This window comes from Natrix helvetica (assembly GCF_964273705.1).
Source record: "Natrix helvetica genome assembly, chromosome: 2".
Lineage (NCBI taxonomy): Eukaryota > Metazoa > Chordata > Lepidosauria > Squamata > Natricidae > Natrix > Natrix helvetica.
In genome coordinates, this window is record NC_138552.1 from 239,864,977 (window position 1) to 239,878,416 (window position 13,440).

The window sequence follows — 13,440 nt, forward strand, 5'->3', positions numbered from 1 at the left end:
TGGGCTTATTATCTAGGGATATCTTATTTTGGGGAAAACAGGGTATATAATGGTAAAATAAATGAGATCTCTGATCTGAGAAGCTTCTAACTACTTGTTACATGTTACTGGTTTTGTACTTCTGTCAGCCTCTGTTTCACTATTTGCTTTTGGCTGCCATTGAAATGAGGAGGGGGGGGTTGGTATTTGGGAGGGGAAGTTTAAGTACAGGAGAGATTGTAAAAAGGGAGTTTTGGTCTCACTGTCTACTGTGCATGCTAGAGATTAGTGCTTGGTGTCGGTCAAAGCCAACCGTCCTGCATACCAACCTGATGATGCTCCTTGAAGATGGAACTCACATGACACCTAAAGGATTTGCAGATTGGACACTGGGATGAGGGTAACCTACATAGCCAGTTGTCCCGTTTGTGCTGCCACAAAGCGCCCACCGGGAAAACCCCAGGGCCTTCTCCAAGGTATGGCCCGCCCTGAGGCCCCATGGAAGGAGATATCGATGGACTTCATTGTCGAATTGCCAGAGAGTCTAGGAAACACCGTGATTTGAGTAATTACTGACCTGTTTTCCAAACAAGTTCATTTTGTACCCTGTTCCAAAATCCCATCAGCTAAGTCGTTAGCTGTTGTTTATTTCACATGTATACTGGTTACATGGAGTACCTGAATGCATAATTTCGGATAGGGGGGTCCAGTTCACCTCCCTCTTCTGGAAGGAGTTTCTGAAGCTAATTGGCTCTGCCCAGGGGCTAAGCTCCGCCCACCATCCTCAGACTAACAGGGCTTATGAATGGACTAATTCTGTTTTGGAACAATACCTCCAGTGTTTCATCAATTATCAACAAGATAACTGGGCTGAACTGTTACCACATGCTGAGATGGCATACAACAACTCTGTGCACAGCAGTACCGGCTTGACCCCTTTTAAAGTTGTGTTTGGACAGGACTTTGTACCAATTCCTGAGTTGCCTTGAGAAAAACCACAAATTTTGTCCCTCTCCAAGTGGAGTGACCAGCTTCGCCAAATTTGGACCATGACCCGCATGGCGTTGGAGGCTGCCCACCGGGTGCACAAGAAACAGGTTGACAAAAAGAGGGTGAAGCAAAGGAAGTACAAAGTAGGAGATCAAGTGTTTTTGTCCACCAAGTTTCTACAAATCACCCAGAAATCAAAGAAACTGGGGCCGAAGTATGTTGGTCCTTTACCTATTGTGAAAATCATTAATCCTGTTTCTGTACGATTGGATTTATCAAAGCACCTTAAACGGATTTATCCTGTGTTTCATGTAAACCTGCTGAAACCAGAGCACAATTCTTTTTTTCATGAGCCCCTACCTGCACCCCCTGCCCCTCTTCTTATTGGGGAGAGCAACACTTTGAGGTTAAGGAAACCTTGGACTCCTGGAAACATAGGAATCAAATTCAATATCTGGTATCCTGGAAGCATTTTCCCTCCTCCCAGGCTGAGTGAGTTGATAAATCTCATGTTAGAGCTCCTAGACTCTTACAGAAGTTTTACGCTAAGTACCTTGATGAGCCTTGATCATATTTGAATCATATATGTCTTATGTTGTCTTTTCTATTGTTTTATTTTCTTGCAAGGATGACTTCTTTTCCTGAAGGAGGGCCGGATGTCAGCCTCTGTTTCGCTATTTGCTTTCGGCTGCCATTGAAATGGGGAGGGGGAGCTGGTATTTGGGAGGGGAAGTTTAAGTACAGGAGAGATTGTAAAAAGGGAGTTTTGGTCTCACTGTCTACTGCGCATGCTAGAGATTAGTGCTTGGTGTTGGTCAAGGCCAACCATTCTGCATACCAACCTGATGATGCTTCTTGAAGATGGAACTCACATGACACCTAAGGGATTTGCAGATTGGACACTGGGATGAGGGTTACCAGGGAGAGGTGGTTGGTCACATATTGATATGTATGATTTTGTGCACTTTTGCCTCAGATCTTGCTTTGCTTAGCTGCTATCTTTTCATAACCAGTAAAAGTAATCTTAATTCTGCAAAATGGAGTTAAGTGGTTTCTTTCTTGGTTGCTGAGGGAGGCCGGCTTGACAACTTCTTTCATATATTATGAGTCACTTAATCTTAGTATGGTAGCAATTCCGTTTCAGTGCCTTGTTATGATGTAATTGCATTTACCAAGTTTAGACGACACTGAAAACAAGGGAATCACGCTGTAGTCTAGCAGGGTTCATTCCATAACCAAAAAGAGTGACAATGTAAAAGAAAAAACCAATTCATATCAACAATTATAATACTACAAACCTATATAGAAAAAAAATGATCTTTCACTGGTATTTAACTGTCAATTGTTTTTCCTGGTTAGTTCAACAATATCTTTATAGCATTTATATGGCTGCCCATCTCAAATAAAGTGATTTTGGGTGGCATACCAAAACTCAGTAACAAAAGACACACAAAACATAATTCACTAAAACTTTAATAGTGTATTATGTTTACCTCTTTTATCAAATTGACTGAAAACTATTGAGAACTAGAGAGCATTAAATTTATAAAGTATAATCTTGTTACATGAAAATGTCAAAATTAATAAAGTTTACTTGGAACTGATTTTTACTTTATTGGATTAAACTTTTTTTTACATGGAAATGCGTACAGAAATGTAACCTGAGTTTTGTAAAATGGACATGTATTAAGTGAAATGATTATAATAGAAATCAGATTATAAATTTAACAATTGGCATAGTTGCCATAGTAGATCCTCATTAACTACTAAAATAAAGGGGACAAATTCCGTTTGAACTATGATCATTTAATAGTGATGGGAGGTTATACTGTATATCAATGTTTCTGAAACATTTTAAGTATTGAAAAAATAGGATTCTTTTAATGGACTCTCAATTTACTCAATCTTTGAGTACATAGCAGTTATTTATTTACTATTATAACAACACACTTCCTTTTGCAATATTAGGTTGTTTTAAAACTTTAGCTGCCTTAGGAAACATGATTCTTTAGAATTTAACAAATCTCTATCTCGAAAAATAAACTGCTACACTAGCCAAAACAAAATTTCCTCTATTTGATGTAAAAGAAAGGGCGGAACTGCCGGCATAATGATCAAACAAAGATAAAGGACCGAATACTTCAGCCGCGATAGATTACTTGTGAGCTACCCCTTCGCGGAGTCGTGGAGAGCCAGGTAAAGAGTATTCCCGAACCTACTCCAGGCAACGTTGCAGAGAAGGTGGAAAACGACGCTGTTCCGAAACTAATGGCGGGAATTTCGCTTTAGGCCCCGGGGCACTAATTCTCCTCCACCCTGAGTGAGGAGAGGAGCGGAGAGCTTTCCGAAGGTCTGCCCAGCCCAATTTGGGGGTGGGACTCAGGCGGGGCTCCACTCCTCCGCTTCGCCGAGCCAGCGGGGAATAGTTTCGGAGTGGGCTCGAGGGCCGCGGCCGCCTGGGCAGAGGCAGACCGCGGAGGGGCTTCGACGAGACAAAGCCCGGAGCTGCGTGAGCGGCGGGGGCTTTGCAGGAATCGCAGGCCAGGAAGCGCACGGCCGTTTGGGAAGCGTCGCGATCCGGACCGCCTCTTGCAACAGGTTCCTAGGGAAAGACGGCAGGCCGCTCCGCCTCCCCAGGCCCCAGTCATTGGTCCCGGTCCCGGAACCTGCACCATCCGCTTCAATGCGGTTCGGAGCCAAGATGATGCCGGTAAGTGTACGTGAACCTGTGTAGGGTGGGGGGAGGGTGGGAGAAGGCACCCTTTTCCTGATCCGAAGTGGAGGGTTAGCCCGCCCCCCCCTTCCCCGGTCGCCGTCGTTTCGGCTCGAGATGGAACGCGGATCAGGCTTACGGCTGCCGCTCCTCCTCTTCCTTTTCTTCAGCAACTTCATACAGTGGGGATATTGGGGAAAAAGTTCGACACCGAGAGGTTAGTGTGGAAACCTGCATTAGGGACGCCGGATTCTTTCTAAGTGCCTTAGGAGAAGCGGTGGCCGCTTAGGAAGCGGGTCGATTGTGATCAGATGATTTAAGATGGGGAGACTCGGGAGAACGAGAGAATCGGCAAATGGAGCTGCTGTTCCTGCTTCTCGCAACCTTTGAGAAAATGGAGAGAAAGAGCCATTTGAAGACTCTCAGGAACACTTTTGCTAATCCGCCGACTCCATACACTGTTCCGATTTCTACAGGTCTTGTTCCAAAGAGAGAGCTTCCGAGCATTTAAAGAGAAAGTCAGATATGTTTCTTGTAAGCAAGATTTACAACGACTGGTTTACAGCTGTTGAATCAGCAACTGATGTAGCTGCAGAAGCGGCAAGTGCAATTTTAGGTTACATTTAGCAGAAGCAATGTTTTCCAAATCATGGGAAGTAATGGTTGTGTTTTTCAGACCACAACTTGTTTATTGTTATTCAGTTCTGGGCACATTTTAGGGATGATTCAGACACACTTAGAACAAGTTCAAAGAAAGGCAATTTGGATGATGAAAGGACTAGAAGCTATAGTCTGTTAAGAGAGATTAAAGAGAATGAGGGAAGTTTAGCTTTGAGAAAAGGCAATTGATGATGTTTATGTAGAAAATATATAAACACTGACGAAAATAAGGCTGGCACCCATTCTTTATCTTTCAGAGTAAGAAATGAAATAAAATTACAGGAATGGATATTCAACTTTGATATTAGAAAACACCTTGTAACAGTAAAAATATTTAGCAGAAAGATTATCAAAGAGGTGGGCATTGCCATTCTTTGGCTGGGTTCAGGTAGAACTTAGGTAATCATTAATTATGTTTAAATTTGAAATCCTGTACTAAGCAGACAGTTGAACTAGTGACCTCAATATTTTTTCCCATCTATATAATTCCACAATATGTGCCTGCTACAATGTAAACAATTACATAGTTCATTTTCTAAAGTTTTGCCAAGTTTCTTGGTACATAGTTTTGTTTTTGTGTTGTTCAAATATGAGTAAAAAGAATCACCATGATAATTTTAGGTTTACGAGAATAATGAACTCTGTTCTCAGTTATGTTTATGTTATACACTGAACATAAATTAAATATTAATTAATCAATTAATCAATTATTTTAGTCTTGTATGTTTTAAGGAGTGTGCATGAAATGGAAAATAGGTTTACATTTTAGAGGTTCTATTGAACATTTTTGGAATGAGTTACAGGTCAGCAGAATTCAAATATGGAATGCTGTGGTACTTCTGAATTTATGGCAGACCATGAGTCCTTTGTCCAACAACTCAACTGTTTCCGAACTTTCCTGTTTCCTTCTCCTCTTTACTTCTGCTACTCCTACTTCTGCTGATGTCCTAGCATGACACTTCCCACTGCCTCCCTGTCTTCCAGGGCTTGGTTGACCATAATTATATATAACTTGAAAATGGTATCAGACTCTTAATTTTAAGCTAAGCTGTGAATCACACCTTTATGTTTTATAAACTATTGTTTTAAGTTAACTTTTTAAATAAGTACATTGTAGCAATTTGTTATTTATTCAGTAAAACAAATAATAGCTTAGCAAAATATATGAACCCCACTGGAAAAATCTGTAAGTGGAATATCACTGCTTTCTTCAGGGAAAAAAATTGTTTTATCTTCCTTGGAGTTCTGTCCAAATTGTAACCAAGACTAATCCTGCATGTCTTCTAGCTGTAAACTCCAGCAAAGTTGCTTTCCTGTCTTGTATTTTTTATATTCTGCTTCCTTAGGGCTAGAATGTTTTTACATTTTTTTAAAAACAGAAAAAAGTGGTTTCTGCAAATGCTATCAATCTTCCATTGAGTAGAATAGGGTATGTTGTGTTGGGCTAGCACATCTGATTCTCTCAGCAAACTCCATTACAATACTATTGAAAAGTTTGCATTAATGAAATAACCACATTAGGAGACTTTCAGTATTCAGTAGGTTTTATGGGACATAATTTCATGCTGCACTAATAGATCAATATTGTAATTGGAAACATATTGGTTATTCTTTTATATTTCATATTTCTAAACAACTTCACTGAATATTTCATTTTTAGAGAGGTTAAAGACAGTAACTATTGAAAGGAGATAAATGCTTCCTTTGATGATGGTGGTAATAATTATAATTAATGCTTTAGCAGAAAACATCAAGAAGAGTATATATTATTGAAATATCTAATAATAAAGTAATATTACAGATATGGCACTTGAAAAAATGAATAAACGTAATAGTGTGTTTGTTTTAAGAGACTACAGTATCATAATTAAAATAAGCAAGTGGTTCTGTTGCCTTAAAAGCCCTTTCTTATTAAGTAACCTTTTGTTTTTTAGGAAGATTTCCACAAATAATTTAACAGTAGTTCATATTAACATATATTTGTATATACAATCATAATTATTAAAATCTAGATTTTCCTCATTTTTAAATAATGTTGGATCCAGAGTTTGCCCTCAGGTGTGGATCCGATTGTTTTTAATCTCATGTTATTTATCATTAACAATCTAATGCCGTATAAAGTTGCTGTGAATGATAGAGAACCATATTGTACAGTGTGTTTCAGATAATATTTTTATTTTTACTTTATTATCAGATTTCATCTTGGTACATAGTTTTGTTTTTGGGTTGTTCAAATACAAGAGTAAAAAGAATCATCATGATAATTTTAGGTTTACAAGAATAATGAACTCTGTTCATGGTTATATTTATGTTATACACTGAACTACTAATTTTTCAATTATTTTAGTTTATTTTCCATGGGTTGTCTCTGAACCAATGTATAGAGTATGTTTTTGTAATTGGTTGCGGCAATTGCTATAAAACTGTTAGTAAAAGAGGGTTGCTAAACTATTAATTACTGGATAATCAATTTCGTGATTACTTATTTATATCCCATCCTCCAAGGGGCTCTTATACAGTGAGTGTGTGCATGTGTGTGTGTGTATATGTGTGTATTTCTTCACAATGACCTTGGGCTATTTACACTATTTTCTTCCCCAGTAAAAGATAATGGTTGGCCCAAGGTCATTGGTTGCCTTTATAGCTTAGGGGTTATTTGATCCTAAATCTCTCTGGACAAGCCAGACATTCTGTGACAGTCTTCTAAATACAAAAGATGTTTTTCTTTTAAAGAAATCTATGCAATTTAAAAAATAGGAATGCCTACATGGCAAGTCAAACAGACAGTCAAATATTTAGAGAACTGAACAGTTAAAGTGTTTGTGTGGAAATATATTCTGATTAATGATGTTAAGGAAGCATTTTCAAACTTAAGTGATTTTTAACCTCATTGAAACAAAAGCAAATAGCGAAAGGCAAATAAGTATTGTCCAGTAGTAGAAACCAAACAAGTCCTACAATCCTGCTCCAACAAACATATGGTAAATCATATAATAGAGCATACTATAATACAGCCTATGAAGATATGAAGTGATCAGAAATTCACACTTTCATATGTGTACATTAGATGCCAGTGATGGGCTAAAACACAATAAAAAAATCTAGTTTCACTACCTCTAAATATGTTTCCCTTGACAACAGAAATGCAGTATTAGATTTTAACATTTGATAACATATCACAGTATGTAATTCTAAAAGGAACAATATGTGAAAGACAATGCATTTCCAGATACGATGTGACTATTTCAGCAACTAAATTTTGCATTTTTTTTATTATTATTATTGTTATAGATCTTGAATAACACAAATAACTTGGTGTTTTATAACTGGAACATAATCAGGTTATGGCCTATGCATAATGATGATGTTGATGATAATATGCTATTAATTCTCTCTCAAATCTCCAGATGGAATTTGGAGTAGGGTGAAGTATTGCAAAGGGTAGCATGGATCCATTTTGCTAGCAGATGCCATTCCATTTGTGGATTAAATTATTGGCGATAACTTCTAATAGGCAGTGTCTGTAATTTAAATCAGGGATAGCCAATATAATGCCCTTCGGATTTTTTAGATTGCTTAACCCATGACCTTTAGTTATCTTGGCTTAGGTTTATGGGAATTGGAAATAAAAACTTCTAGATTATCTCAGGTTGTTGAAACCGGTGATAGAAATATTAGAAGGTTTATTGTCAAGACTTTTCAAGTTTGCCAAAGCTAACATTTTTCTCAAATATTATGAAAATATTCCATTATTCACTATTCACTTCTTTCAGACATAAAACAATAACAAGATAGAAGCCAGTTCAGCTTGTTAATAAAGTTGTTAGCCATTTGTGGTTTTCTTTGTCTATATATTTACTGTAGGCAGTTATTTGTTTCATGAAATTAAATCTGTGGTCCTATTTCAAAATGTCCAGCTGAAGTAAAAGCATTTCAGTGGCAAACCACTTGTGTAACATATCCTGGAAAACTATTTGTATACAACCTCCTGAAACCAAAACCAAAGATTTCTTTACTTGTAAATAACAGTGGGATTTAAATAGTTTCTGCCAGCCTTTTTTAATTTATTCATCAATTATGCTGATTTGTGGTACATGGTTAATTAAGGTTGATAAATTATGTTAGTTGATGATAATAAATGCTGTTTCACTATCACTTATACTACATCCTATACAGTGCAAGAAATATCCTCAACCTTCAGAAGAAACTTTGGGAGGGGCAGTGGGAAGGAGATAAAGTTAAGGTGTCTTCTCTTGTAGTATGTGGGAATGACTGGGAGACAGGAGAAAGAGCCTCAGACTAGATAATGGTACTTTCAGATTTCCAAGGTTCTTTTAATGTACCTTTACAATAAAATATAAGAGCTAGGGTTGTGCTTCTTATATTGACTGCATCACAAAGCTAACATCAATCTTGCAAGTCTGAATATACCCCTGCTGTCTCTTATTTTTACTTTCCCTTAAACTTGAGAGGGTCCTTTCTGAGAGGCTTTTTCTAGCCTTCTTCTTTCCACTGAAATTTCATTTATCAAACTGTGTCTAGACTGTAAGTGTTCCTCCTGTCTCTCAAAGTCACTCCTACATACCAGTAGGGTATGTGAATAGCCAACATGGCATTTAACTCTTGACTGAGAATTCGTAGAACAGGCACATCTTTAAATTATTTCAAAGAATAGAAATGAAGACTCCACCAAGTTGAGCTTATTCCTAATTACATGGATATGTGATTTTCTTAAAAGCAATGCAAAAGTGATTTGCCCTTGTCATCTGCTACTCTGCTTTTGACTTTTCAGTCTAGCCTATTGCTCTGAGATTTTTTGATAGTCCTCTTGTACTAATCATATGATTGTTTATTTATTTAATATGTCAAGATTTCTTAAGTACTTCTACCATGTTAGGCAATGGATGCTGAATATCTTGAACATTGAATAGAAGGAACACTTGATTGTCTACACAACTAGACTTTCTAATTCTCTTCTGCAATTTGCATGTCATGAAAAAGTGTATGGAAATTTGGAGGACCCTGTTCATTGTTGATATTTACGTTTTCATTTGGAGGGTATAATTGCCAAAGCTGGATCAAGGCAGCTTCTGTTAATCTTTTTCTTGCTGTTGCTTTTATCCTTGTTTTGGCAATATCTGTGTCCCAATGAAGGCCTTTTGTACTGCAGTCTCATGCGCTCTCTGAAAATGAGACCTTTGGGAAAAAGCAGTTTTGTATATATATTCTGCTGATGAATGGAAGCCATGCCTATTAGTGCTGTTTGTAGACTGTGATGTGTTGGTGATAAAAGTTCTGGCAGATCTACTCTAAATGCATCTGTTTGGAAGTAAATTGTATTGAAAATGGCTATTGTCCAAAGAATAATCTGTACCATAGAGAATGTTTGGTTTATGCTTTCTCTCTCTTAGACACACAATTGATATTTAAATTAAGGGTAGTCTAAAGCAGGGGTCCTTAACCTTGAGGGGTTTGCAACTGGGCTGTGGAAATGGCTGGCAAGTGCTCATAGGCACATCCTCATTTGCACGAGTAGTGGGTGACCGTGTGTTCCATCTAAGTGAGCGTCAGGCACACATGCAGTACCGTGCACGCCACTCGTGCAAATGGAACTGTGCATGCATCCTCTTTGGCTATCCATAAAAAAAGGTTGTGGGGACCCAGTTGATGTATTTGCAGTAGAGTTGACAAATCTTGTTTAAGTAACTTGTTTTAAAATTCTTTTTTTTCTGTTGGATTTAATCTAAACTATGATTTATGAAATTGATGATTGCAAGGGGCTTCGTGTAGTACACCTTATTGTTTAAAATAATAACAAATATTCCTGCTTAGAGAGACAAGTGAATAAACTTTAAAAGATTGATACTACTTGACTAACTTAAGTTACATACCTACTCTTTATCCTGTCTAAAATATTAAAAAAAAATGAATACTAGCTCAATAGAGTATGATAATTTATGTTGTTTAGCAGTTCCTGGTGTAGAGAAAGTTGTAAGAGTTGTTTTAGACATAGATTCATCCATCTGTTAACGTTAAATTGTTCACGAAGGCATTGTTTTTTCAAATAAATGTTGAGCATGACATAATTTTCTTTAAGATAAGATTCTTGCTTTCTTTACCCTTATATTAATTGCTGGAAGGCCTATTACTAAATTCAAAATTGCTACTGGTGTATCTGAGGAAGAGGCTAAAATTGATCTCATTAATTTATTCTGAACCACTTCCAATTCTTCTATTTTACTGATACCACAAATTGGGGTCCTATATGTTAATGGTGAGATTCTTTTGCCCTGGAAGATTTTGTAGGCTGTACTAATGTCATAGCCATTGTTCTTGTGGATACTATATTTTTTCCATGATATTGTTTCAATAAACTGCTTACCCAAATACTTTGCTAGATCTATCTCATTACCATCTAGTGTCCGTCTAGTCTTTATCGCTTTTTAGCAAATACTATCATCTTGGTTTTGGAATAATTTACCTGGGAGTACTCTTTTCTAAAATGTTTGACAAATATTGTCAGAATTGTCATTCCAATTAATGTAGACATAAGTACCATGTTGAACAGTTGTATAGTAATATAGGGACTTTTCTACTTCCAATTGATAAAATATAAAGGGAAGGATTATTAACTTCTTCTGCAATACTGATTATATAAAAATTAAAAGAATGGGAGCCAATATGCAGCCCTGGTGGATACTTTTTGTAGTTTCCGTCTTTATTAACCCAGTTGAAGTAGCCTAGTTTAAAAGAAAACAATCTACTTTCTGCTGACTAATATAGATGAATATGTAATAATACAAGTTGTATTGTTTGCCATGGCCACAAGGAAGATATTAAAGCAGTTCTTGACAGAGAGTGCTTATATCAGAGGAAATGTATCGCACTGATATGGGTTGTTGCAATTTTATATGAAATAAATGTATATACCATGCAACTTGGTACTTTAGAGAACTGGATATAGTCAAGCTTCTATCTGGACTTCACAAAATTGGATTTTAATAATAGGCAGTGATGAGTAATATTCCATGAAAAATGAAGCTGGTGGAAAAATAACTTCAGGATGTGTGGAAATTCTTAATAAAAGTAGTTACTAACAATTTCAAGAAGGAAAAGCAATATAAAGCAGCAATAGAAGCCAATGTAGATGCACAAAACAATCTTCATGAAACACCAAAAATAAAAAATTGTATGTAGAAGTAGAAAGAAAGCTAAATCAATAAATAAGAACACTAATAGTTTGGAATTCTGGAGATAGTCTCTGGAAAGCAAAAGTTCAAAATGAGTTTTTGTTGCTGAGAGATGCTAAGAACCATACTTATTTAGATACACATTCACAGCAAAAAGAAATGAGTCAATCTGTTATGTATTCAGTGAAGGCAACAAAACAGTCACAATTTCAAGGAGAAAACAGGATTACTCAAGTGTTATAGGTTTATTCTTCTCCAACCAAGAAGATATGTATTCCATCAAGCAATTGTGAAAAGCAGAATGCAGAATTTATTCCCAGTCGGGCAGGCAATAGTTTTTCTTTTGACACTATAGAGCTGAAAGTTGGAATTTGAAGAAACAGAATTAAAAAGATTAATGACACATTGAACTTCAGTGTTGGAGAAGACTCTTGAAAATATGAGCCAAGAAAAGAAACAGATTATAGAACATATACATTAAATCCAGAGTTATCGCTTGAGGCGCAAAAGACCCAGCCCAAATTGTCACATTTGAATATATTATGCAAAGAGCCAGTTCTCTAGAGAAATCATAATACTGGAAAAGATGGGAAGAGAATATTAAGATTGGGATGATAAGTATACTGTTTCCCAAAAATAAGAACCCGGCTTCCCAAGCTTAGTGGCAAAGCCATTTGTTTATAAAAAGCCAGTTGGTCAGGGCCAGTTTGACCAGTTTGAGATATTCCAAAAGTTGGGTGCCACAACAGAAAAAGCTCTTTCTAAGGCCCACAAGATGGCACTCACTAATAAATGGGGCCCAGATTATACCTCTCGAATTATGCCCCCCTTGTTAGATCTAATGGGATCTAATGGGACAGAGAAATCTAACTGGGGAGAGTTAGACCCTCAAATAATTTTCAAAGACCTCGTGACATTCTGAGTAATAAGTTAGACTGGCTGATGTGACAATTAGATACACATGCAGCTTGTTTGAAATTTATGATCATTGAGTTTTCATCAGTACTTCCTTATAAAAATGAAGTGAAGCACAAAGTTCAGTAGCACACAGGTTTCTTTGTGAGCTCTACTATCCAGCATTTTTATTCATGATTTGCATTAAGAAATTATGGAAATGATTCGAGCTTTGCAGATGGCACAGAATTGGATGCAATAATTAACAATCTAGAACCGTGATGGCGAACCTATGGCACATGTACCCGAAGTGGTACGCGGAGCCCATGTCGCCTGGCATGCACAGCATTGCCTGTTTCTCTTCTGGGTTTCTGGTGTGCATGCGCACACGCTGATCAGCTGGCCTTTGTGCATGCGGAAGTGCCAGAAACTGGAAGAGCTGGTCTTCTGTTTGCCGGCATGAGCATGCACACTGGCCAGCTGATTGGTTCATGCGCATGCACGGTAGTAACCGGAAAACGTACTGGTGGAAATCAGAAGTTCATTTTCCGGCACGGGCATGCCCCCTGGGCAGCTCCTCTTCCTTGTTGGGGCCCAGACAAGCAAGTGTGAAATGCTCCCTTTTTAGATGAAGTGCTCCTTTTTTGGTACTTGGTGCCCAAAAGGTTTGTCATTACTGGTCCAGAAAATAAATAAAATTAAAAGTGCTTGGTAGGATAGAGAAATGGCCTGGAAAAAAGAGAATGAAGTTTAATACTCCATGTTTCCCTAAATATACGACTGGGTCTTATATTAATTTTTGCTCCAAAAGATGCACTAGGGCTTATTTTCTGGTTAGGTCTTATTTTTGGGAAAATACGTTACTAAATGCACCCATCTAGCTGTTGATCTTAACCGGGGCTTATTTTGGGGGTAGGGCTCATCTTAGGAGCATCCTGAAAAATCATGTTAGGGTTTATTTTTGGGAAAACGGTACAAAAATATGATATCACTTTTCAGACACTTACAAAGAAG

At 37.4% G+C, this 13,440-nt stretch overlaps 1 protein-coding gene across 3 annotated transcripts in view; it reads left to right on the forward strand.

Moving 5' to 3' along the window:
- Positions 1-3,152: 3,152 nt before the first annotated feature.
- Positions 3,153-13,440, forward strand: part of TP53BP2 (tumor protein p53 binding protein 2) — a 64,186-nt gene continuing 53,898 nt past the window's right edge. The window contains exon 1 of one of the 3 annotated variants that reach the window (XM_081942610.1): positions 3,153-3,679. In XM_081942610.1, coding sequence (XP_081798736.1) covers positions 3,653-3,679 — 27 coding nt within the window. In that variant the 5' untranslated portion in view covers positions 3,153-3,652. Of the gene's footprint in view, positions 3,680-3,796; positions 3,900-4,010; positions 4,217-13,440 lie in introns of those variants that run through there. The other 2 variants (XM_081942612.1, XM_081942611.1) reach the window with 2 other exon arrangements.